This window comes from Rana temporaria, chromosome 2 (assembly GCF_905171775.1).
Source record: "Rana temporaria chromosome 2, aRanTem1.1, whole genome shotgun sequence".
Lineage (NCBI taxonomy): Eukaryota > Metazoa > Chordata > Amphibia > Anura > Ranidae > Rana > Rana temporaria.
Window position 1 is genome coordinate 393,405,776 of NC_053490.1, and position 26,687 is coordinate 393,432,462.

Sequence of the window (26,687 nt, forward strand, 5' to 3'; positions counted from 1 at the left end):
GCAAGGTCTCTAACATCCACCAGCTCTGTGATGTCATCTTGGAGGATTCCAGTGACAACCTGTGAAGCTCTGGTGAACTCCATGCTCAAGAGGGTTAAGGCAGTGCTTGAAAATAAGGGTGGCCACACAAAATATTGACACTTTGTGCCCAATTTGGACATTTTTCACTTAGGGATGTACTCACTTGTTGCCAGCGGTTTAAACATTAATGGTTGTGTGTTATTTTTAGGGGGCAGCTAATCTACACTGTTATACAAGCTGTACACTCACTACTTTACATTGTAGCAACGTGTAATTTCTTCAGTGTTGTCACATAAAAAGATAAAATAAAATATTTACAAAAATGTGAGGGTACTCACTTTTGTGAGATACTATAAGTCAGGTGGTATTGCTGTTTCTACCTTTCTCAAGTGATGGTCCCAGAACAAGATTATGTAATGAGGGTCAATGAGGCTAAATATCCATTGTTGGAGCACAAAGCAATAATAGCCCAACAAAGATGCCACTTTCCACTCTAGCCAAGAGTGAAAAAGAATTGTTTTGGATGGATTTCCAGTTCAATACATTTTATAATTTTGTTGTTTTACATTGTTTTTTTGGATAGTGTGGACAGGGATTATAACACCTGCCAGTATTTCTCTGTGTCCCCATTAGGCAGATTCACCCTCTCTAGTTCTGCTTACCATGATGATTGAAAGTTAATGGAAAATCCCAAATTTTGGGTTGTCCCCAGAAAAGTAATGGAGTGTAAATATTCCAATGGGGTAACTAGTCCTGATGACCTGGGAGTTCCCAAGGGATTCCCTTAATTTGCAGGGATTTCCTCTCGATTCTTCTTTTAGCTATGTGACAGGAAGTGAAGGAGAACTTCCCCAATGGGATACAGATGGCGGAAAAAATGAGGGTTTAAAACCTTCCCTTTATCCTAAAAAAATTGCCTATAGTTTTACTCTAAACTCTAGCATGATTCTTACATTTTTGTCAATGTCTAATAATCTTTCATAATTTAGATTTCTTCTGTTTTCTGTAGGATGGCCAAGAACTTGAAAAACTTACCAAACTAAGCGATGACTCTGAAACCGATGAAGAAATGTTCTAATTAAAATGACTGATAACCCAACCAAGGCTTGCTTTCAAATGTTAAAAAAAAAAAAAAATGGAAATTCTATGATAATCCTTATAGTCTAAGATATTTAGGATGGGCCTAAATGAACCCTCTACCCTAAATACCATAGCCGGTTAACCTCCCTGGCGGTATGATTCTGTCAGAAAAAACATGCTAAAAGCGGTACCATTATTTGCAAGGAAATTTGGCGTTTTATATTGTAGGTCTGTAATTTTTAGAAATAACTCACTTAAATCTGACCAAACAAGATTCTAATAGGCATCCCAGGTATGACATTTTTTTAAAAACAAAATTATAAATTATAATATAATAAATAATTATAAATAATTATAACAAATAATAATATAATTATAATAAAAATTATTCAATAATGTAATCAAATCAAAATCACTGAAATTTGCTCAGTTGCAGAATTGTTGCTGTCATTATTTTTTTTTTTTTTATGACGAATTTCCCCACAAATCGCTATCGCACAATTCTGCAAGTGATTATAATTTATTATCGCTGTTTTTTAGCTGATCTAAAACTATTTTTGACATAAAGGGACACTTTTGGTTGCTATGGACAATCTACAGTTTGCAGGGAGAAAGAAACGTTTTTATTATATAAAATGACATGCATGACACAGGACAGACCACTAGGGACAAGGGGGGTGTGTTTTTTTTACATACAGTACTGTAATCTATAAGATTACAGTATACTGTATGTAAGGTGTTTGTTTACTTTTTTGAATTTGGCGCCGTTCTCCGTCCCCGTGCGTCGTAACGTCGCAGGGAACGGAGATCGGCGTCACACGGAGGCACTGTGTGAATCGAGCGAGGTCCCACTCGCTCACACAGCGCGGTGGCATCGCTGGATCCAGGGACAAGGTAAGTAACTTGTGCCTGTGGATCTAGCGAGGCAAGCCCGAGTCTGACTCGGGGTTTCCGCTCGCAGCAGGAAAATCTAACCCCGAGTCAGACTCGGGAAGACCGCCAGGCAGGTTAATGTTCACCAATTCAACAAAAAAACTTCCTCCCAGGGACCTTACTTTTTTGACTGTTTTTAGTAAAAACCAGAATGGCTAAAACCTTTTTCAGTTTTTTGTGATTTTTTTATTTATTTTTTGTATTTGGAAAACGCAAAAGGTATCAAGTTGTATGAAGCACCTGAGACCGTACCAGTAGTCCCAAGCAAATCCAATAAAGCGGATTGTTTAAAACGGCTTTTTTGGCCTTTTAAATTAGAGCCAATTTTTTTTTAACGTTCAGAACTATGTATTCTAATGTTTCCTTTCCAGTACCAGTCCTGAAACAGCTGCAAAGAAATGTTATTTGATATTTTAAATGAACTAAAGAATAGAGCTAAATGGAGGGGCTAGTGAAGACAGTTATAGCTCTGTGATATGGTAGGCTTTTTTTATGTTTACTTTTAACTTTTTAATAACCCAGCTGAAAATGTCTTTGGTTGACATGGTAAATGGGAAAGGGCAACTCCACCCAAACCCAATATCTTTGATAAATCGCTGATTCTTTTCTTAGGCTCCATTAGTCAGGTTTTCTCACAGCTGACTGGGTCTCATCCCCTTCTGACAAGATTATTTTACCCACTTCACACCACATTTCCCAATTAAAGGAAGGTACTAATAATTGGTTATGTTATCACTGTAGATAACTGAGATATCTTGTGAGGACACTTGTGTCCCCTAGAGCTGCAGCAGGTAATGTTGCTTTCCAATATAATCAGCTTTGTGTGGAGTTGACCTTTTTAAGAATGGAATGAGCTTGCTATGGAATAAAACTGCTAATGAAACATGGTTACAAAAGAATGTTCAATATGAGTGCCTTAGTTTCCATTTTAGGTATCGTATTTATCGGCGTATAACGCGCACCCCAATTTTAAGAAGGAATTTTCTGGAAAAACTAATTTTTTAAGATAAGCAGCAATGTATAGTACCTTAGGGCTTCTAAGCAGGCTAGTAAATTACGTGAAATATATGCATTATTAAATAGGATGCATACCAAATAATTCATGCAATAGTGTGCACCAAGTGAATATATGACAAGTGCTCCTCCACAACAATGAATAAAATAAAATAGGTCCAATCACATTCACAAATGAAAAAAATGTACAGTACCTTAGGGCTTCTAAGCAGGCTTCAGCAGTCTGTGGTGAAGGGGAGGGTGAGGAAACCCTTAAATGCGGGTAGCGCTGGCCGAGGCTGTAGTGCTGGCAAGACTGTAGCGTACCTATGGCATACCTCGGAGGGGAAGGAGGGGGACGAGCGCCCGTCGGAAATCACCGAGCCGTCATCTCCACTCGGCTGTCACGTCACACGCACAGTCCCGCCATCAGCATTGGACCATCTTCTGTGACAGACGGAACACTGGTCCAATGCTGGTTTCGGAGGCAGGACTGTGTGTGTGTGACGTGACAGCCGAGTGGAGATGACGGCTCAGTGATTTCCGGCGGGCGCTCGTCCCCCCTCCTTCCCCTCCGAGGTATGCTATCAGCGTATAGCGCGTACCCATGATTTCCCCCCTATTTTCAGGGGAAAAAAGTGTGCGGTATACGCCGATAAATACGGTAGTGTGCCTACTGTGTGGGAAGTATTGCATTAACTACTTAAGGACCGCCTCCTGCACATTTTCCGCCGGCAGAATGGCACGGCTGGGCACATGCACGTATAGGTACGTCCTGTGCTAGTAACCAGCCGTGGGTCGGCGGCTTCATCGATCGTGTGATCCCTTTTATAGGGATACACAATCGATGATGTCACACCTACAGCCACACCCCCCTACAGTTGTAAACACACATGAGGTCACACATAACCCCATCAGCGCTCCCTTGTTGTTAACTCCCAAACTGCAATTGTCATTTTCGCATTTTAAATGCATTTTTTGCTGTGAAAATGACAATGGCCCCAAAAATGTGTCAAAATTGTCCGAAGTGTCCGCCATAATGTCGCAGTCATGAAAAAAATCGCTGATCGCCGCCATTAGTAGTAAAAACAAAAAAAAAAACATAAAAATGCAATAAAACTATCCCTAATTTTGTAAACGCTATAAATTTAGCGCAAACCAGCCGATAAACGATTATTGCGATTTTTTTTTTTTTTTTTATTATTTTTTTTAATAGGTAGAAGAATACGTATCGGCCTAAACTGAGGGGAAAAAAATGTTTTTTATATATTTTCGGGGGATATTTATTATAGCAAAAAGTGTAAAAAAAAGCTGTATTTTTTTTTTATCGCAAAAAATAAAAACCGCTGAGGTGATCAAATTCCACCAAAAGAAAGCTCTTTTTGTGGGGAAAAAAAGGACTCCAATTTTGTTTGGTAGCCACGTCGCACGACCGCGCAATTGTCTGTTAAAGCGACGCAGTGCCGAATCGCAAAACCTGGCCAGATCCTTTAGCTGCCTAAAGGTCCGGGTCTTAAGTGGTTAAATTTAATTAGTTTTAACCACTTGACCACCAGGCCTATTCTGGCACTTCTCTCCTTCATGTGAAAATCACAATTTTTTTGCTAGAAAATTAATCAGAACCCCCAAACATTATATATTTTTTTTTAGCAGACATCCTAGGGAATAAAATGGCAGTCATTGCAATACTTTTTGTCACACCGTATTTGCGCAGCGGTCTTACAAGCGCACTTTTTTTGGATAAAAATCACTTTTTTGAATTAAAAAATAAGACAACAATACATTTTGCCCAATTTTTTTATATATTGTGAAAGATAATGTTACGCCGAGTAAAATGATACCCAACATGTCACGCTTAAAAATTGCGCCCGCTCGTGGCATGGCGTCAAACTTTTACCCTTAAAAATCTCGATAGGCGACGTTTAAAAAATTCTACAGGTTGCATTTTTTGAGTTGCAGAGTAGGTCTAGGGCTAGAATTATTGCTCTCACTCTAACGATCGCGGCGATACCTCACTTGTGTGGTTTGAATACCGTTTTCATATGCGGGCGCTACTCGCGTATGCGTTTGCTTCTGCGCGCGAGCTCGTCGGGATGGGGCGCTTTAAAAAAAATTTTTTTTTGTTTTCTTATTTATTTTTATTTAGTTTTATAATTTTTTACACTGAAATAAAAAAAAAAAAATTGATCACTTTTATTCCTATTACAAGGAATGTAAACATCCCTTGTAATAGAAAAAAGCATGACAGGTCCTCTTATATATGAGATCTGGGGTCAAAAAGACCTCAGATCTCATATTTAGACTTAAATGCAAAAAAAATAAAAAAAAAATAAAAATGTCATTTTTTCAAATGACAAAAAAAAAATGTTTCTTTAAGAGGCTGGGCGGGACTGACGTTTTGACGTCACTTCCGCCCAGCAGAGCTATGAGGACGGGTGAAGGAGATTTCTCCTTCAGTCCCGTCCCCGCTCAGCTGCCGGACACATCCGATCCCCTCCGCCGCTACCGACGGCTCCGGTAAGCGGCGGAGGGCGCGGAGACCGCCGTTATCGTGTACACCACCGCCCCCTGAAAAGATGAATATCTCGGTTGTGGCAGCAGCTGCTGCCGTTATCGAGATATTCAACTTTAAAAACAGGACGTCTTTTTGACATGGGGCGGTGGTCAAGTGGTTAATAGATAAAATCTAGTCAGAAAAAAACTGCTTTGGTTGAACAGTTTGTCCGCTTGCTAAATGTATTAGTTAATGCGGGAACAGGGAAAGGAAGCTACGCTTTGTAGTGTCATTACTTTTTTATATATATTGTGTGGTATATAGTGTACAGACAACACCTGAAAAACGTTTAATTTTAACTTCAAGTTCCATTGATTTATTGTCAAACTACAAATACAAGGTTGTAAAAGATTTCAGACAATAGTTATGGATTTATTTTTCTGTGTAAATATATTTTATACGATTAACAATTTTAAAAATTTCAAGTCTGTATTTAGGTAATGGGCTTATGTTAAAAAAGAAAATCCATTAAGCACTCTTTGTATCTAATTGGACCCTTGTATCTAATTAAACCATGTAATTCTTTCTTTTTTACTTAAAGCGGAGTCGCTGTCTCCCTTTCATAAATTCAAAGCCAGCAGCTACAAATACTGTTAACAATAGTATAAGAACGCTTCCCTGTACAGGCATCCAGCGGTGTCCTGAGCTGATTCTAAGGGCCCTTTCACACGGAGCGGATCAGTAATGATCCGCTCCGTGTGTCCGCTTTGCTCAGCGGGGATCCTCCGTAAAATCCCTGCTGAGCTGACAGGGCGGTCCCCGCACACTGTGCTCTCCCCTATGGGGGGACTGGACGAACACGGACCGTATGTCCGTGTTCATCCGATCCGACAGACGGAAGAAAAATAGGATTTCTTCCATCTGCAAATGCGGATCTTTGCGGAGGCGGACAAATTACGGGTATTAGCGGATGTTCATCCGCTGACACCCGTAATCACATAGGGACCCATGTATGTCCCGTTTTCATCCGCAAACGGACGGATGAAAATGCGGACATACGGTCCGCTAGTGTGAAGGGGCCCTTAAAGCGGAGTTCCAACCACAATTAGCCTTTTTTAAATGTATGTCCTTTCATCATGCGCTTTTATAATATAAATCCGGTCACTTACTATTTTACAATCCGCTGTCGCTCCGCATAGTTATTCAAAAAAGATAGTTTATAAAACTAAGTCCATACCGTTGTCATTTTGCTTGTGGGCATTGTGAAGCACACAAGCACTTACTTCCTGGATGGGGAGTGATAATTGGGTAGCGCACTGCATCCTGGGAAATGATGACACACATTTCCCAGGAGCATTAGAGGGAGATGTCAGGATCCTAGGTGATTCCAAAGGCAGATTTCGTGGGACTGCATGGCAACAGGCATTTCCAGATGAGTACATTTTTTTTTTTTTTTTCTTTTTTAAGTCTAATGAGCACAATAATGAAAACACATTTTTGGGTTGGAAACTCCACTTTAAATCAGCTAAGGGAAATTAGCAGCGAAGCCAGTCCTGCTGCACTTTGTGAATGGACCGGCTGTGGGGGTGGGGAACTTCCGGCTTGCTTCACCACAGTATACTGAGACGAAAGTGGGAGCAGGTACCTGTCATAACCAGGGGCGGAGGCAGTCAAGCGGAGCTTTCCCTTTTGGGTGGAGCTCTGCTTTAAGTTGAAAAAGACTCGGGTCAATCAAGTTAAATCTTTATCCCTAATCCTTCCTGACTAATGGGTTTATTTGTAAAATAAGGATCCAGCTTTCTGTAAATTCTGTCATTGATTTCACCATTAATAACTTGTATGATGTAAACTGATAACATTTTTCTTCTATACACTATTTAAAAGGTTTAATAGCCAAATCATTATACTGACCTTGGAAATCTAAACTTACCTTTACATTTTTGAGATCTTCCATTCCTTTTTGTAAATTTAAGCCTGGGTTCAGATATATGTGGTGCGGGACCCCGCATGTGATTCGGATAGGAATTAAACTGCAACTCTATTCAAATCACATGCGATTCTTTGCAGTGCAATTTGAGCCCATTCATTTTGTATTGGCTCAATTTGCACCAAGCCACTCAAAAAGGGGCTGCCTTCTTCTTTTTTTTTGCCACACCGGAATTGGAAAGCATGGGTGTTCACACAGATCGCATGAATGGAGTGCGATTTCAGTGCAGTGCAGAAAATGCTTAGGATTTTCTGTGTTTATCACCCTGCATACATGTGAACCATGGCTTTGGTGTCTGCCCTTGAACTCTCTACAAAATGACTTTATTTTTAAAAGCTACTTGTGAAATCCACTAGCCTGGTGCAGCAAAACCTAGGGCACCAAATTTCAGGAAATGTTACCATAATCTTCAAACTCGTTTAAATTATCTTTGTTCGGGTTGGGTGACAATCTCATGAAATCTATATGTCTGCAGACAGCACCACCTGAAGCCCATGGATGAAAATGGTAGTTCATAAAAAAATGCTTTTTTCTTTTTTTTTTTTTTGTTGAGAGAACTGAATTTATTAAATTTTTACAACAAATCATAGCAATTACAACAGTACAGGCAACAACCTTTTACACCTGTGACTAGTACAGCATACTCGACATCCTAAGATCATACTTACAATTGTGAGACCCATTGTCTTAGAAAGGCAGTGTAGGAAGCGTCATTCAATAAAAAAAAAAAAGTGTAATTCTCAAACGCAAGTTCAATCAAAGATAGGTAAGTGTAATTTACCCAATCTTCCCAGACTTTATGAAGCTTCAGGGGCACTCCTGAATAAATTGCCTTGTTTACTAGTAACTTCCAGGCTGCTAGGTGGGTGCCAAGAATCTTTTTTTCAGGAAAGAATATTAAGTTTCCTTGCATTATAAACTAATGGTGTGAGTAAAATACATATACGTAGCTTGTGTAGGAGCAATAGTTAACAAGGCTCAGCAGGCATACTCTTAATTGAAGGGCTAAGATGTATAGTAGTTACAGTATGAATACAATCTAAAACCACAACCCAGTACTGCTGAATGACAGGGCACTCCCAGAAGACATACATGAAACCTGCACCATTATAGGAGCTATACCAACTGGAGGAAGATTGACCGCTGTAAATTCTGTCTAAAAAACGTTTAGTTGATTCCTAGCTGAGACCAGTCGTGTAAAGGGGCCCCACAGCCATCTTCCCAGTTTTTGTCATCAAGGTCTGGAACACTGGATACCCACATGGATCTACATGCTCAAAGCAATTTGTGTTTCAGGATCTTATATAGTGGATATGGGCTCGGTAAGGTCAGCACCTTGTAGCATGGATTCTAGATCAGCAGGATGGAAGGAGGCCTGACCACGACCATGTTATGAGTGGAAGGCATGCCAAAGCTGTAGGTAGCGGGGGAAAAAAAAAAGAGAATTTGGAAGCTGGTTTCAAGAATTCAACTCATCAAAGGACAGTAGTACACCATTACGTGCAACATCACACAATTTCTTAAAACCATGTCTAGTCCATACAAAAGGATCTGCATATTTGTAAAAGTGAGAGAAATTAGATTTTTTTACATTGGAGAATGTGGAGACACGGGGAACGGTCCTCCAAATTCCACCCCTTGTCCCACCCTCCAGGCTCTGATGACAACTCATGGATCACATTAAAGTATGGGGAGATCTTGGGCCCCTATAGACTAAATGAGACAAAGCTTCATATGAGCTAACCACAGCTGTTTCTAAAGATACCATGGCCTTGTCTATGGAGCGAGGCAGACAACGGTGTGCAAAAATTGATTGGCCCGCCAAAAAATATGTATAACAATTGGGAACTGCCAGGCCTCCCTCTTTCCAGGGTTGTTGCAAGACTGCAGATTTTATTCTAGGGGAGATGCCTTGCCAAAGGAAATCTGAAATAACCCTGTGAAGCATCTTGAAGATTAATTTGGGGAATTACAAAACATGTACAGGAATAAGTGCATGAATTCTATTATAAGAAGATTATTTTCCCAAATTAAGTGGGAGATTTCTTTAGGCATTTATCTTGTGTTTTGAGGAGAGACATTAAAGAGGGGAACATTCAAATGACTGAAGTGTGCAACAGATTTGAAAATGATAATACCTAGGTATTTTATCTGTTTTACCCACTGCAGGGGGCTGTTATCCAATATGGTCAGGGTGGATAAGGATTCAAACTCTTCTACAGAAGGAAGAACACTAATTTGAGTTAAAGGGCTTTTTTTTTCCGCCAATGTATGTGAATCCGGGCCCTGGTGTTTATGTATACAGTGGGTTATTTTTTTATTTTTTTTTTAACAATCTTTGTTTGCAATTCTGACAAAACCGTCAAAAAGACCATGGCAACCAAATAAACAGACATTAAAAAAGGAAAAGGTATTTAAGCATTCCCTATACAGGTTCCTACCTCCTTAAAAGCCGTGAACTGAGCATTGGCCCAGAAGCCCCCACGACTGGCACAAACAGTTCTCCGACTTCCAAAACTGCGGGGAGGTATAGCCTTGCCAGATGCCAATCTCTACTACACGGTGTGTCCTCTAACTCGTATTTTGGACTGGTGTCGTCACGGTGCTCTGAAACAATGGGTGCAAGTAGAACAATCCCTAAAGGGAGTTCAGCTGGAGAGGCTGTGCTGGTGTCGGAAACCCTTGCCAAAATGGATTTCAGACTATCCCATGGTGGGAGTGACAGTACAGACTGCCGGGAAAGCTTTCCGCGACTTCTCTGTCGTGCCACTCCCATCTCCACTCACCCCCATAGTCGGCAACCCGGCTTTCAGTCCGGGACTCACTGATTTGGGATTCCTGGAATTGAGGCTGGTTGAGAGGTCGCAGGCCCAACACTTCCTTACCAACGGCCAATGGAGAAATGGGCAACAGATCATGGAAGACCCAGCCTTGACGGGCTCTCTTTTTTTTTTTTTCAATCATCTGATATTAGCTCATTGCCCTCCCTGGCCGCTTTCGAGAGGCAACTGACCCCCTTTGAATTGCTAAGATTAGACCAGTCTCCCTTGAGGCATGCAATCTCCCTGACATAACTACTGGTAACCCCACCACCAGACTTTGGGCCTCTTTATATTGCCAGGTGGGAATGTGAGCTGGGATTGCAACTAACAGAGAAACAAGTCGTCTGGATAATCCTTTTTTCCCACAAGATCTCTATCTGTGCTAAACACCACTTTAAAATACTGTCCTGATGGTACTACACACCAAAAAAAATTCACAGGATGTTCCCTCAGAGAACTGGCCTATGTTGGAGATGTGGGGAGAAGACTGGAACACTCCTTCATGTCTTTTGGTCTTGCTGCATCTTACAGCCCTTCTGGACAGAGGTACATTGTATCGTTCAGAAGTTCACAGGTCGGAGGTACCGGCAGCCCCCGAGTTTTTCTGACTGGATGGTGGTACTACCATTTCCCCCTCCCCTTTTTCTTTTTTCTCTTTTCTTTTTTTTGCCTTTCCGACAACGTCGGCATGCGACTGTAGAGCCAGTCGGTACCGGGCTTTATTCCTCATTCCTTTAAAACGATGATTGCTGTAAAAATTACCATGCGGGGTACGGAAGACTCCTGTCCCCCTGAAGCTTAATGTGATTCCCTTCTGCTGGAAGATTTTTTTTTCTCTTACACTATGATGTTATTGGGAACGACTATTTTGTTATGATGTACGCCAGTTTAGTCTCTGTATTTCTGCATGTTCTTCTTTCTTAAATAAAGAATTTTATAAAAAATAAAAAAAGGAAAAGCAAAGCAACCCAAGTGGTTATTGGGTCAATGTAGATAGCGTAAGGCCCAATTGGTCATCCAACATAGAGGGTGTTAGAGACGGCGGCGTCTACTTAGTGGTCATAAAAGCATATGAAATATATAGCCATTGTTTTGTCTCTGGCCCTACTATCAACCTTGGCGATAAAGATGAGCATATACCACTAATTTGGGTAGAAAAACTAGAGCCCAGAGAGCAGGCAGATAAAGGGAACATAACACAAGTGAACCAAAAGAAAAGAAGCACTCTACTATGATGTATGAGCAGTCATATATCAAGTATCTCAGAGGATCAAGTCAAGTCTAAAACATTTCTGACAGTTAGACTTCTCCCATAGAACCAGTACCCGTTGGTTGTATGTTCGTTTGGGCCTTGTCAACATAAGAATTCAAGTGGCCCAAATCCCATATCATTTGTTGTGTCGCCATCCATTCTTCCACAGCCTTAATATCGTTGACAAGACGAATCCATTCCGAGCGGCTTGGAACTTGGCTCCTTTTCCAGTATATGGGGATCAGTCTCTTAGCCGCATTCAGGAGGTGGGGTAGCACCAACTTTCGATAAAGGCTGTAAGGAATGGTGGGGACATGAAGGTAGAAAACCATTGGGAAGTCGGGAAGATCCATATTCAAGATGATGTTTGGGTTCTAATGTCCTTCCAATAGAGCTGTAACTTTCCCACCAAACATGTAAAAACGAACCCCTACGTCCGCAGTCTCACCATCAAGCATCCGAGGAAGCTGGGTATATCCTAGCAAGTTTGGTGGGACTTTATACCATCTAGACATAACTTTGAACCCATTCTCTTGCATTTTCGTGTCAACAGAACTAGAATGTGTAAGGCAGTATAAGGCCTTGTACACACGACCGAACATGTCCACTGAAACTGGTCCATCGGACCAGTTTCCGCGGACATGTCCGACCGTGTGTAGGGCCTACCGGACAGTTTTCCGTCCTAGCGGACAGGTTTCCAGCGGACAAAAGTTTCTTAGCATGCTAAGAAACTTGTCCGCTGGAAGCCTGTCCGTCGGACATGTCCGATGGTTAGTACGACTCATCGGACATGTCCGCTGGCCCGAAATCCCGCGCATGCGTCAAATTGATTCGACGCATGCGTGGAAGCATTGACCTTCCGTGTCAGAGAATGTCGGTGTCGTCTACATCACCGCGTTCTCTGTCCGCGGGGATTTTGGTCTGATGGTGTGTACACACATCAGACCAAAACCTCCCAGCAGACATGTCCGATGAAAACGGTCCGCGGACCGTTTTCATCGGACATGTCTGCTCGTCTGTACAAGGCCTAAGTGAGCGAGTTGTAGCTCAGTAAACTCATGTTGCAGGTCTTTCTCATTCTCAAATGTATATTGGCTTCCCCTTGGGTCCCAGCCCTAGTAGCATAGCATAGAGGACAGATATGGAATGCAGGATTGGTTTGGCTGACATGCAAATCTTCTCAAAAGTAGTGGAGGAGGTAGGGGAGGAGGAGGAGGAGGTAGCTTGAGGTAAACCACATGGAAAATTTTTAAGCTGTCTAAATCTCCAATTGTCTAAGGGCAATCTACCTTACTGAACTCTAAGTTCCTCCAGTAAGATTAATCCCTGGTCTTGGATGAACCTACTGCACCTCACCTTGCCATCTGCCATCCAAGTACGGAAGAAAGACTGATGTTCAAACCAGGGGAAGCTTCCCAGGGGAGCTAGGGGAAGAACTGACGGGCAAGCTTTCCTGACCTATTTAGGACATCCCATTGCTGCAAAGCGTGAATAGTAGTTGGAAAAACAGAAGCAGACAGTCCTCTATGTGCCCGAGGTACCCATGGTGCATGGGATAAGTTGTGGCCAGCCAAGTTTTTTAAGGATACCCACACCTTAGTGGACACCCCATGGTAATATCCACTGCAGAGCGATCGCCTCAAAATATTGGCATATATGTGGGACGCCCATGTCTCCCAGCCGCTTGGGTTCTTGTAGGGTACAAAGAGCCACCAGAGGGCTTCTCCCATGCCAGATATATTATAGGAAAATACTTTTGAGTTAAAGATTGAAAAGAAAGCCTTGAGTAAAGAAAGAGAACTGGATTCAGGGTAACATGTTTATCTTATACACACTGACACGCCCCATCCACGAGAAGGTCTCGCGGTCCCAGCTGTGTAGGTCTGCTTTTATGGTGGAGAGTAGCGGGGCGTAATTACTGTTATAAAGCTGGGAGCAAAGGGGGGTGAGATAGACACCCAAATATGTCATGGGAGTATGGCATCAGGTGAAGGAGAACGACGATTGCAACCATGTACACAAGCTCGAGGGAATATTCAAGGATGGAATTTCTGATTTATTATAATTAATTTTGAAATTAGAGAGTAAGCTCGAATTCTGTAATTCATCCATGATATTGGGGAGGGAAATCAAAGGGTCGGCCACATAGAACAGGACATTGTTCGCATAAGCGGATAATTTATGCTTCCTTGGCCCAACACAGAAACCTTTAACATTTTGGATTCATGTGAATCCTATTGAGTAATGGTTCCAGGGTGAGGGCAAAAATAAGGGGGTACAATTGGCATCCATGGCTAGTTCCATTCAAGATAGGGAAGGCGTCCGAAAGAACGCTGTTCATCCTAACTTGGGCCTCAGGGGATCTATAGAGCAAAGCTAGCTCCAGGAGAACATGTTGGGGCCAAGTCCCAGTCTAGTAAATACAACTCGAAGGTAGACCCAATCCACCCTGTCAAATGCCTTTTCAGTGTCAGTGGAAAGCAGGAGACAGGGTGGATGTTTGGGCCCTATGGATCAATTCAATTAAACAAGATGTATATAAAAAGACCTATGATACACCACTCGGCACCAGAGGAAATTAATACTGTTCCTAAAAATACCGAAATGGTACTAAGAAATGCAAGTAATGTTAAGAACACCCAGTTAATTTTGCAAAAAAAAACAGGATTAGATACTATCTAAGCTGCTGTTTAAAAACCATGCAAAATATCAAAGATTTGTATATAAAAAACACAAACAGTTCAAAAACTGTGTTGGTCAGATACTAAAAAACAGCGCTAAATGTTGAGCAATAATGGCATGTGGCCAACTTCACAGTAAAGTCTTTAAGAACAGTGATGCACAATACAGTAGTTCAAAATAATGTCCACGGGTGAGCCTAGAGATAGTTGCAGTGTGCACCGATCACTCAAATTCCACCACGTGATACACACTCCCCTCAGGGGGTTAAACTCAGCAGAGCTAAAAAAAATATAAACCAGCCTCTAAGAGAAGTGTTGCTCTGAATCATATACTGCAGTCACCACCGTTCCAGGAGATCAATAAATGATAGGGGCTTCGATAAAGGTCATACAACAAAAGAGAGCAGCACATGGTCGTAATCTCGTTTATTTAAATCACAAACCCCTCACATCAAATGTCCCCTCATAAAATATACATTCAAAACTTCGCAATCAATGAAGCTTTGAAAGTAAAATTGGGTGGACTTCACCGTATAAGCCGTCCGGCATGTAGATCTGTGTGGCCATGGAGCGATCGTAGTCACTTCCTTGTTCCGGATCCAGCCGCGGTGGAGCGCACGCATCACTTCCGGGAATTATGTTGTGTGGTTCACGCCCTGATGCGTTTCATCATATCCGACTTCAGCAGAGGGGTATAAGATGTTCTCATTCAGGCGCCAAGTCCATGAGGTGTCAGAGGACGGCGAATGTATAAAGAGAGATACCGGGGCATGATCCGACATGGTGTGTCTGGAAAGAAGGAAGAAGGACAACTGCGCCATCAAAGTCTACGTAGCAGACACCTCTGACAAGGAACATTATGCATTTCTTCAGTGAATATTTGTGAAGCTTGCAAATGATATCCCTTGGTTTAGTAGGGTCATCTGAAGGTGGATGGAGAACTCTATGAGCACGGTCTATTTCAATGTGGTCACTGGTCAGGTGCTTCTCGGGCGATAATTTGCTTGAAAAGACCTTGCAGGTTAGGAACTATATCTCTGGGACCAGTAGCTTCTGGCCAGCCCTCTAATACGGGTGTTAACTCTGCGACTTCTATTTTCAAAGTCATCCATTTGATCTATTAACCTCTTTACCACGCCCCATGTCAAAAAGACGTCCTTTTTTTTTTTTTTTTTTTACAGAAAAGACGTCCTTTTTAAAGATGGATATCTCGGTAACGGCAGCAGCAGCTGCCACAACCGAGATATCCATCTCTTCAGTGGCCTGTCCTGTACACGATAACGGTGGTCTCCGCGGCGGATTCACCGCAAGATCGCCGTTATCGGTGGCGGGAGAGGGTCCCCCCCCCCCCTCCCGCCGCTCTCCCGCGCCCTCCGCCGCTTACCGAAGCCGTCGGTAGTGGCGGAGGCGATCGGCTCCGTTCGGCAGCTGACTGGGGATGCGAGTGAGGGAAAAATCGCCCCCACCCGTCCCCATAGCTCTGCTGGGCTGAAGTGATGTCAAAACGTCAGTCCCGCCCAGCGTCTTAAAGAAACATTTTTCAATTTTATTTTCTTTTTTGCATTTAACTCTAAATATGAGATGTGAGGTCTTTTTGACCCCAGATCTCATATTTAAGAGGACCTGCATGCTTTGTTCTATTACAAGGGATGTTTACATTCCTTGTAATAGGAATAAAAGTGATCAATTTTTTTTTTTATTTCAGTGTAAAAAATTATAAACTAAATAAAAATAAATAAGAAAACAAATTTTTTTTTAAAGCGCCCCATCCCGACGAGCTCGCGCACAGAAGCGAACGCATACGCATATGAAAACGATGTTCAAACAACACAAGTGAGGTATCGCCGCGATCGTTAGAGCGAGAGCAATAATTCTAGCCCCCTGCAGACCTCCTCTGCAACTCAAAAAATGCAACCTGTAGAATTTTTTAAACGTGGTCTATCGAGATTTTTAAGGGTAAAAGTTTGACGCCATGCCACAAACGGGCGCAATTTTTAAGCGTGACATGTTGGGTATCATTTTACTTTATTACATTATATTTCACAATATATAAAAAAATTGGGCAAAATTTATTGTTGTCTTATTTTTTAATTCAAAAAAGTGATTTTTTTTAAAAAAAAGTGCGCTTGTAAGACCGCTGCGCAAGTACGGTGTGACAAAAAGTATTGCAATGACTGCCATTTTATTCTCTAGGGTGTTAGAAAAAAATATATATAATGTTTGGGGGTTTTAAGTAATTTTCTAGCAAAAAAAACTGTTTTAGTCTCGTAAACACTGAATCTGAAAAACAAGCCCGGTGGCAAAGAGGTTAAAGAGTTAATCCGTCGGTCTTGGGTCTTGCAGCATTCATTAAGTGCTTGAAGGGCAGGTGTAACCACTTCCCTTTGTAAGCCCTGGTTCACACTGGGTACGATTTGGAACGATTTGAGATGCGATTTGACATGTCAAATCGCATCTCAAATCGGAGGCAATTGTCGGCAATGGCACTGTCCTAATCAGTGCGACGCCGCATCTGCGATTTCAAAAAGTAGTTCCTGTACTGCGATTTCGGGCCGCGATTTACATTAAATTGCGGCCAAAATCGCGGTAAAATCGCGCATTTTACTGCGATTTTGAATTCGCAGCAGTGTGAACCTAGGCTAACTCCCGGTCCTCCAGTCTTCCCCAATATGTGCTGCATCAGCAAGTGCTTCAATGTCCTGCCTAAAGGCCTTCTCAACCCTGTGGGCGAATGGCTCCAGGTCAGCTTTAGTGGTGAGGGAGAGAATAATGCCGCGTCCAGACGGTCGTTTTTTGTGATGAAATAAAACAACGTTTTTTATCATGAAACAAAACAACGTTTTTCAAATTTCATTTTAAAAAACGACGTTGCCTACACACCATCGTTTTTTTCAAAATGCTCTAGCAAATCGCGGTTACGTTCAGCACGTACGACGGCACTCTGTTCCATTCAAGCTCGCCTCATAACTTGCTTCTAAACATGTCAGATCTCTGCAGGAGTGCCAACAGAGTCTAAGCCTAGGTTCACACTGCTGCGAATTCAAAATCGCGGTAAAATGCGCGATTTTACCGCGATTTCGCGGCCGCGATTTTGCCGCGATTTCGGACGCAATTTTATGTAAATCGCGGCCCGAAATCGCAAAAAGTAGTACAGGAACTACTTTTTTAAATCGCAGATGCGGCGTCGCACTGATTAGGACAGTGCCATTGCCGGCAAATGCCGCCGATTTGAGATGCGATTTGACATGTCAAATCACATTTCAAATCGTTCCAAATCGTACCCAGTGTGAACCAGGGCTAAGGAAGGGTTCTCAGCGTGGGCTTGAGTACAACTTAATTTCCTGTTCCTGCTATCAGAAATTTAAGAGACCTGAGAAGAGCACGTTTGTCCAGGATAGTAAAGAGAATTTTCCTGTGGAAAGGTGGTAGAATGTAAGCATTAACCAAGGATCGTAAATGTGAATCTGTCAATGATGACAGCCAGGTATCTCTCCACAGGGTAAAAAAACACCTGTTTGATGGAGCACAATAGAAACACCCCCAGCATAAGTAGAATAAGTAGCGTGCAATGCTCTCTGAATCCAGTTCCTTCTCAAGGAGAGAATTCTGTTACCCAGCAAATAGGCTCCCTGCAGGAAGACAATGTGTGGATAATACAACTTCAAGTATGGAAGGACTAACGGACCTCTCAAATTTGTAATTTAGCCCCCAGACTTACCAGGAAATATGTACAGTATTGGTCATAGGATGTTGATAATGTAGTCCTGCAAGCAGCTTCTTTGCAGCACTTTAGGAGCAGTGAATACACCACTCCTAAAGCGCCCCTTCCCATTGAAATCAATGGGAAGAGCCTGCAAAGTGCCTCGGCAGTGGCGCTTTGTGGGTGCTTTTAATCCTTCGGCCACTAGCGGGGGGTTAAAAGCGTCCCGCTTGCGCTCGAAAAACGCTGGTAACGCGCCGCTAGTTTTAGCGGTGCTTTACCAGCGTTTTTTGGGCACTGGCAGTGTGAAAGGGCTCTTACGATACATTTTACACCAATATAATCCCCCCTCCCATGTTCACCAAAATCACTGTCCTTATAATATTTTTTTGAATCTACCTTTTTTAACCACTTCCTTACTTGTCATGACGTCCACAGGAACACTCTGTCCCTCCGGGCGGGCGTCAAGGGGGCGCATGCACACAGATCCACAACCTGTCAGGGAGAGGAGATTGATCGTGTGTACCCTGTATATAGTAACACCGATCGGTCACCTCCCCTCATCAGTCCTCTCCCCCCACAGTTAGAATCACTCCCTAGGTAACACATTTAACCCCTTGATCGCCCCCTAGTGTTAACCCCTTCCCTGCCAGCGATATTTTTAAAGTAATCAGTGCATTTTTATAGAACTGATTGCTTTATGTATGTCATTTGGTCCCATAATAGTGTCAAAAGTGTCCAATGTGTCCACCGCAATGTCACAGTCACAATAAAAATCGAAGATCGCTGCCATTATAATAAAAATTACATAAATCTATCCCCTATTTTGTAGACGCTATAACTTTAGCACAAACCAATCAACATGCGCTTATTACGATTTTTTTTACCAAAAATATGTAGAAGAATACATATCGGCCTAAACTGAGGTAAAAATGTTGTTTAAAAAAAAAAGGGATATTTATTATAGCAAAATTTTTCGCTCTTTTTTTTTTTTATAGTGCAAAAAATAAAAACTGCAGAGGTACCACCAGAAGAAAGCTCTATTTGTGGGGGAAAATATGAATTTGGGTACAGTGTTGCAGGACTGCGAAATTGTCATTTAAAATGTTACAGCGCTGAAAGCTGAAAATTGGCCTGGGCAGGAATGGGGTGAAAATGCCCTGTATTGAAGTGGTTAAATATGTCATCTGGCTTTCATTCTTGCCTAGACGAAAGAAAAAAAATTACTCCACCAGTGCATCATATGATAGCAACATCGCATCCCAGGGGGCTTTTCTTATTACCGAGGGGCATACGTTGAAAAAAATACTTGATCTTTTTTTGAAAGTTGCTGAGTGACCCACTATACTTGCTGAAATACATGTTTGTGTCTAAAGCTAGGTAGACACTAGAAGTGAATAAAGCTAGGTACACACTAGATGTTTTTTTTTTTTTTTTTTCAACCAGGCGAGCTGAGCGAAAAAATAAAACTTACTAACACAAGCAATGTTGGTGCAGTGATCTCCCCTGTTGTGCTTTTGAGTTCTGACGGTGGACTCCCCAGCCGGATTAAACAGATCAGCGCTGCCAGCCATTGGTTGCCAGCGTTGATTGGATGCTAGTTTTCAAGTATGCCCCTTTCAACAGAAGCCGGTCATGAGACGGACAGCTTTACACAAGCACCAAAAGTCTACCAATTCTTTGGCCCATGTATACAGGGCTTAAGTGTTGCTAAACACCTTTATGAATGCATTTGTAATAACTTACAGTATATCATAAGATTAGTTGCATTACCAGGGAAAACTAGTTATCAAAGCACAAACACAAATAATACGGACACATGTTGAAATATGTGAACAGTTGCTAGCTCTCCTAGATCTTATGCAGGTAAGTAGAAGTGACATACCTAGGGGGGGGGAAGTCTGAGCCGGGTGTCACTTGACTCTTTTTTTTTCATTTTTGTGCTGTACACCACGACATTGCTAATGCTATAAGCACTGCAGTGCTAGGTCCCCATTCTGTCAGCAGCAGATCAGAGCTGATGGGTGGACGTCCCTTCGCTCTGAACTGCCCTTGCTACTTAAAGTCAAATGCTACTTAAAGTTAATAGGGGAGATCTGTACTGAAGGGAATCTGTGCCCAGTGATTGGGAGGGCTCTGTACTGAGGAGATGAGCTGAGAAGGGGACTTTATGCCTCGTACACACAATCAGTTTTCCAGTCAGGAAAACTGCCATGACAGCTTTTGGCCAGGAAAACTGGCAGTGTTTATGCTCCATGGCAGTTTTCCCAACAGGAAAACAGTGGGGGGATCCCGGCGGGAAAATTGAGAACATGTTTTATTTTTTCCTGCCTGGATTCCCGGCTGTCTTTTCCCTGGCAGTTTTCCTATGGCAAACACTGCGATGGAGCATATACATGGCCGGGAATCACGGCCAAAGCTCTCATGGCAGTTTTCCTGCCAGGAAAACTAGCTGTGTGTAGGGGGAAAAAGCTGCCGAGCAGGTTCTCGGTTTTCGCCTTTGTTTTCCCGGCTGACTTTTTACCGCCGCAAAAAACGATTGTGTGTACAAGGCATAAGGCTGTGGGGAATTAAGGCTGGGGGGGGATTTATACTAGCTGGAGGGGGGTCATTTTTGGTTGCATTCTGTATAGTTGCCTGTGCATGACCCATCTCTGACCCCTACACTCATTGCATTGGGCACTTCTGACCCTTACCCTCTATGCATTACTCATTCCTGACTTCTGCACTTTCTATATTATCCACACCTGACTCCTGCACGTTCTATGTTAACAACCCCAGACCCTTATACACTTCTAAGCCCTGAGCATTATGCATTCCTGTTGTACTTTTCATACTCCTGACTACTGCACCCTGTCGCTGGGCTTTATACGATACACCCCTGATCAATGGCTACTCTCTTTTATTGTGGATAGAACACTGCCGTTTTTCTTGAAAACTGGTAGGCAAGGAAGTGAATACCATTTTCACTTGTCACACCTTTTATTAATTGTACAAATTTTCTTATGGACTTTGAATTTTTTGCAAATTGACATTTTAAAAATGCTTTTGTTATGACATTTGTTATTTGCATCATTAAGTTGCTATCATATTGTTCACACACACACACACACACATACTGTACTTTATGTTTGAACACTTAGGTAGATATCTTGTTTATTCACTTTATTTTGTTCATTGTCCCATCCGTTCACAATTTAAAGTAACAGCGCACCATTAGTAATTTCTAAAGCCTATATAATGAGTTTCATTTTTCAAAAACGATTGTCTCGAGGTTCGTATGTGTGTGTTAGGGCGTGTTTACACATGTGGCTAATATTGCTACATTTTACAGGTGCTGAAGGGGTGATTTGTTGCCTTCTCATAGCCTGTTTAAATCCTCAAAATGCTGACCCACCAGGGTGGTTGTTGCATGGCCCCTTTCACTTAAATGGGTTGTGCTAAATTTTACATAACATTTCATTGTGTCAGGGCTGGGCTCAGCCCTCCCTTCTCAGAGCTCAGGCTGCTCAGCTGTCGATTATTTGCCAGTACTCATCATTCCACAGAGACTCACCTGATGATCATATCCTGCTCGCCAGCCTTGCTGGCTATTTAAACTGCCTGGATCAGATATCATGGGCCTTCAGCTTGGGCAACATATCCAGATACTCTCTGCTGTGTTTTCCTGTTAAAGTCTTTTGAGTCGCTGACTTCCCTTATGGTTCCTGACTCTGTTTGCTGCTTCTGACTACACCGATCTCTGGATTCTTGTTTTCCTGGCTTGTTCCGACTACCTGCTCTGGTTACCAAACCCTGGCTATGTTTTGACCACATTTATTCTGTTTGTACTATTTTGCCATTTTATTAAAGTGTGGTTTTTTTATTGCACTTTTGTCTCATTTTGATTTATGGTTCCTGACACATTGTTGACATGGCTGTGAAGCAAAGCCCTGAACAGTTGTGTTTCTGTGTGTAGATGGTCAGGTGGGGTCTGGTCAAACTGTGGATAAGTTATGTACTTTTACCATCCCCTGGCCACCTGTATGAACAAGCCCTTAGGCTTTTGCATGTGGTACAGTAATTTAGGCATATTTTGTGACTACAAGGACTGTGCCATATGATTGCTCTGTGTATACAGTGGGGAAGCTCAGGTATTCTCTGGTATATGCCACGCTATCCATGGGGTGTTAAAAAAATATATAACATTTGATTAGCCTAGGTGCCTGATATGCTAGGTACTCTACTGGCCAGAATTTTTTTTTTTGCAGCATCTAATGGGCAAACTGTATAATCAAGATAAAAGCAAAAAGGATGCAGGACCAATGCATTAAAACTGACATGATTAAATTACGACTAAAGAAAATATTGCACTCACAATTGACTGCGCTTTGTTTCAAAGGCGTAAGTCGGCGTAGGTGGAAGTGGGCGTGAGCCATGCAAATGAGGTGTGACCCTATGCAAATAATGGGCCGAGCGCCAGACAGATACGTATCACCAACTGCGCATGTGCCGAGACGAGGACGCATCTCTCTGCGCATGCTCATAACCACGTCGGAACAACTGCCTAAAATACGCCGGATCACTGCCTACGGCGTGAACGTAACCTACGCCCAGCCACACACACGTCCAACGTAAACTCCGTAAAATACGCCGGCTTGTGTTCCCTGGTGCAGTCCTTTGCATGTCTGCTGCTGGGTTATACCTTCTTTATGGGGCTTAACTTTACGCCAGACGGACAACTTAGGCCCCGTACACACGACCAAACATGTATGCTGAAACTGGTCCGCGGGCCAGTTTCAGCAGACATGTTCGGTCGTGTGTAGGCGCGAGCGGGCCGAATTCCAGCAAACATTTGCCCGCCGGGCCTTTTCCCAGCGGGCAAATATTCCTGGACGTGTTTTAAAACCGTCCGCTGGAATCCTGCCCGCTCGGACATGTACGGTCGTCAGTACAGACCTACCGTACATGTCCGAGCGCCCGCCGTCCCTCGCATGCGTTGAATGACTTTGACGCATGCGTGGAAGCCTTTAAATGGCAGGCCCGCCCACGTCGCCGCGTCATCGCCGCGGCGACGACGTGGACACGCCCCGCGTAGTGTTTACGCGCGGACTTCTGTACGATGGTTAGTACAACCATCGTACAGAAGCCCTACACGTACATGTTTGCTGGTGAGTACCCGGCCTTACGCGCACATCGCGTAGCCTGCGTCGGGCGCACTTACGTTCGTGAATCGCCGTATTTCCCTCATTTGCATATTTGAATCGAAAATCAATAGGAGCGCCACATGTGTCCAGTCTAAATGTGTGCCCACACTACGCCGGCGTAGGCAAGTTACGTTGGCGGGTTGAAGCCTGTTTTTAGGCGTATCTTAGTTTGTGGGTCCAGCGCACAGATACGACATCGCACATTTGCACTTACGCAAGTGCTTTGTGAATCCGGGCCAATGTCTCTGCATTTTATGTATTAACCATTTTAACAGAATGACTAAAGTGCTGTTGAATAAGCATCCATTTGTTTATGTACATATGTCCTGCGTGCATGCTGCTCAGTGATTCCCCCCCCCCCCCCATATGTGGTCCCATATTAACCCTTTTCTCATTAGCCTGTCACATGTTTCCATTTGGATGAAAATGCATTCCTTACAAAAATGTTGCAGCTATTATTAGCTTATGCTTTAGCTAGGTCATTGATTCATCAGTGTTTATATTGTTCCACATCAGCAGCACAAAATTCCAATTCAATGTTTTACTGTGTGTGTGTGCATATATATATATATATATATGTGTGTGTATACAGTATATGTATGTGTAGCGGGATATCACCCTTTTAATGTGATATAAAAGACTACCATTGCTGATCGAGAAGGATCTCAGCTCCCTCCTGTAGCCGAGATGAGTTAGAGCCACCTGTTGTTTACCTTTTGTTCTGGTACCGCAGAGAACGTTGGGGGATTAAGTACAGAGAAGAAGAGACTCCATTTGCCCTAGCTTGTAATAGACTACATTACCCAGAGAGCAGCTGTACAATCCCAGAATGCTTTGCCTTCCATGCAGCCTGCTGGGGGAGGTAATTTTAGGGGGAGGACGTGTTTAGCGCTCTCTCTGGACCGCCTCTTCAACCCAGGAGGGCACCTGTGGAAGTGTCCCCACGGAGAGTAGGCCGCAAATGAGGCCTACAATGCCCCGGGCGGAGCGCCTTTGAGAAGGAGAGACGGAACTTCTAACGGAGTGATCAGACAGGCTTCCAGTATCCCTGCAATCTGTCTAACCGGAAGCTGCCATCTAGCAGGACTGTGACCGGAGATTGTGGATGGAGTTTCACGGAAGGACAAGGCCTGAACTGGTTGGGTAAGACAGGCACCTGCCCAAAGACCCACTGACTGTGTTGTTGGAGGGTGGATCGTCTTCATTGGCCAGCGAGATTTCACTGTTTGGGACTCTTTTGCCAGTTTATTTATTACCACATTGGATTACAAATTACCCCTTGCGCGCCAACGCATTCCTACGTATCAGTGCATGGACTCTTGGGATAATTTGAACTGAGGTTTGGTCTGATCAACCAAACCACGTTAGTTAGGAATACTACCAAGAGACAGCCTATTTAGTTATCATAGAGTACGGATATCTATTTTATATTCTCTAATTGATTAACTGCTTTTAATACATTGTGCAGTATTGTAGAGAGACAGAGAGCTGGGTGAGGCTTGGCAAGGGGGTGCTTCAGTGTGGATGTCTTGTTGAGGGAATCCCCCTGCTGTGTGCTTGCACAGGTCTGTATGATATTGTAGTTTAGCTTACACCTATGTGTTACTACTGTTACTGACTGCAGGGCTCTGCAGATAGTTTATCACTGTTTTACCCTTGTTTCTTTGTTTTATCTTACAAGTAAAGTACCACTTTGGTTACTCTGAGGTCTGTGTACAGTCTGTCTGTCATACTGCAGGATCCATTCCATTTAAGGTAACCTCTAATTTGCATAATTTGTTGCAGTGTAATGGGATATTGTGCTCTCCAGCAAATTACTGGGGTCCACAACTCCCATTTTACCAGTTGTGCCAAGGGAGGGTTTTGAGCCACTTTCAGGGGTTGACCACAGAGCGTAGACCCAAAACAAAGCAGCAGCTCCTCCGGGGGTAGTGCTACATATGTGTGTGTGTGTGTGTGTATATGTATATATATATATATATATATATATATATATATATATATATATATATATATATATATATATATTGTGACAGGAAGTCAGGTAAATCTGTGGGTGTTGTCACGGACGGGACATACATTTCTGCCTTGTTAGACAATACAGTAATTGTTATTGGGCGTCAGCTGAAAAATTTAGCCAGGAAAGCGAAGAATTTCTGTGAATATAGCGAGCAATTAATGCCTTCTCAACATGAAGGGATGCTGAGACCGTCTGAATGTGACAGAGACACGCTTTCCAGTAATATGTACCAGAAGAATGGTCTGCATCACGGCAAGTACACTGTGAAGAAATCTCGCAGGACAGATGTGGAAGACCTGACTCCAAATCCAAGAAAACTTCTGCAGATTGGTGGTGAACTGCGTAAACTGAATAAAGTAATCAGTGACCTAACACCCGTATCGGAGCTTCCTGTCACTGCCAGGCCGCGATCTCGTAAGGAGAAAAACAAGCTGGCTTCCAGAGCTTGCCGTCAAAAAAAGAAAGCCCAGTATGAAGCCAATAAAGTGAAGCTGTGGGGCCTGAATACTGAATATGATAATTTGCTGTTTGTGATCAATTTAATAAAACAAGAGATAATGACACGAATACAAATCCCCTGGGTGAAATGGGCTTTGGATTCTCTCCGGTACTACCTCGTGGGTAGACAGTGGTGGTGACGGATCATGCCCAATTGAAGTGGAAGGCACAGACCAAAGATTTAAAGGCACGGATTAGAGATTTAAATGAGCTACAACTAAAGCTTAAAGAGGCCCTAAAAACTAGCAAGGCTAGAGAGAATAACCTCACAGAAGTCCTTTAAAACCTAAACCAAGAGTTGCGAACAAAGCAGAGAACCCTTAATAAGCAACAGACGGAAAAAGATGAAGTACAGAGCAAGTCTGATCTGGACAGTGAACAGAGCATGATAGATGAGAAGAAAATTAAAAAGCTTTAACTGGTAACGCATCGCCCCGGTGCTAAAATGGGGAATGCAGATGGGTTGTCCCGAGTGCATGCCTGCCTGGCAACCTGTGTTCCAACCCTAGGGTTGAAACAAGAGGGGGGGTAAGTGACAGGAAGTCAGGTAAATCTGTGGGTGTTGTCATTTCTGCCTTGTTAGACAATACACTACTTGTTATTGGGCGTCGGCTAAAAAAAATGTAGCCAGGAAAGGTTTAAGGCCGTTGAAAAACTTCAGCTGTTCAGAATGAGGCAATTAAGGCCTCTATAAGTAGCCCAGAGGGTTACCACTAATTTGCTGCATCCTGAAGCTTTGTGAGGAAGGAGAGCAGTACTGAAAGTCTTGTGAGGTGGTGAGGAGAGGATTGATTTTTCTGTGTGATAAAAAATGTGATAAAATTATTGTGCTGTATGACCAGCACTGCTTGTTCCCTGTGTCCTCTCCCCTGGCGTCACTGCCTTAGTTGCTGCAGAAGGCTTCATTGGTTTCTTGTCTTCTGTGCATACCCCATGTCCTTCCAGCGTGCTATTTGGTTGCACTGTGCCTGAACGGGTGTGCTAGAGAGCCGCAACCTGGGGGCTGCCTCGCAGTGGATG

At 42.9% G+C, this 26,687-nt stretch overlaps 1 protein-coding gene across 4 annotated transcripts in view; it reads left to right on the forward strand.

Annotated features, from left to right (window-relative positions):
* SLC35A5 (solute carrier family 35 member A5) overlaps window positions 1-2,912 on the forward strand; it is a 51,723-nt gene extending 48,811 nt beyond the window's left edge. For all 4 annotated transcript variants that reach the window (XM_040338049.1, XM_040338048.1, XM_040338050.1 and 1 more), the window contains 2 exons: window positions 1,031-1,238; window positions 2,109-2,912. In XM_040338049.1, coding sequence (XP_040193983.1) covers window positions 1,031-1,099 — 69 coding nt within the window. In that variant the 3' untranslated portion in view covers window positions 1,100-1,238; window positions 2,109-2,912. The remainder of the gene's footprint in view (window positions 1-1,030; window positions 1,239-2,108) is intronic.
* Window positions 2,913-26,687: the final 23,775 nt, after the last annotated feature.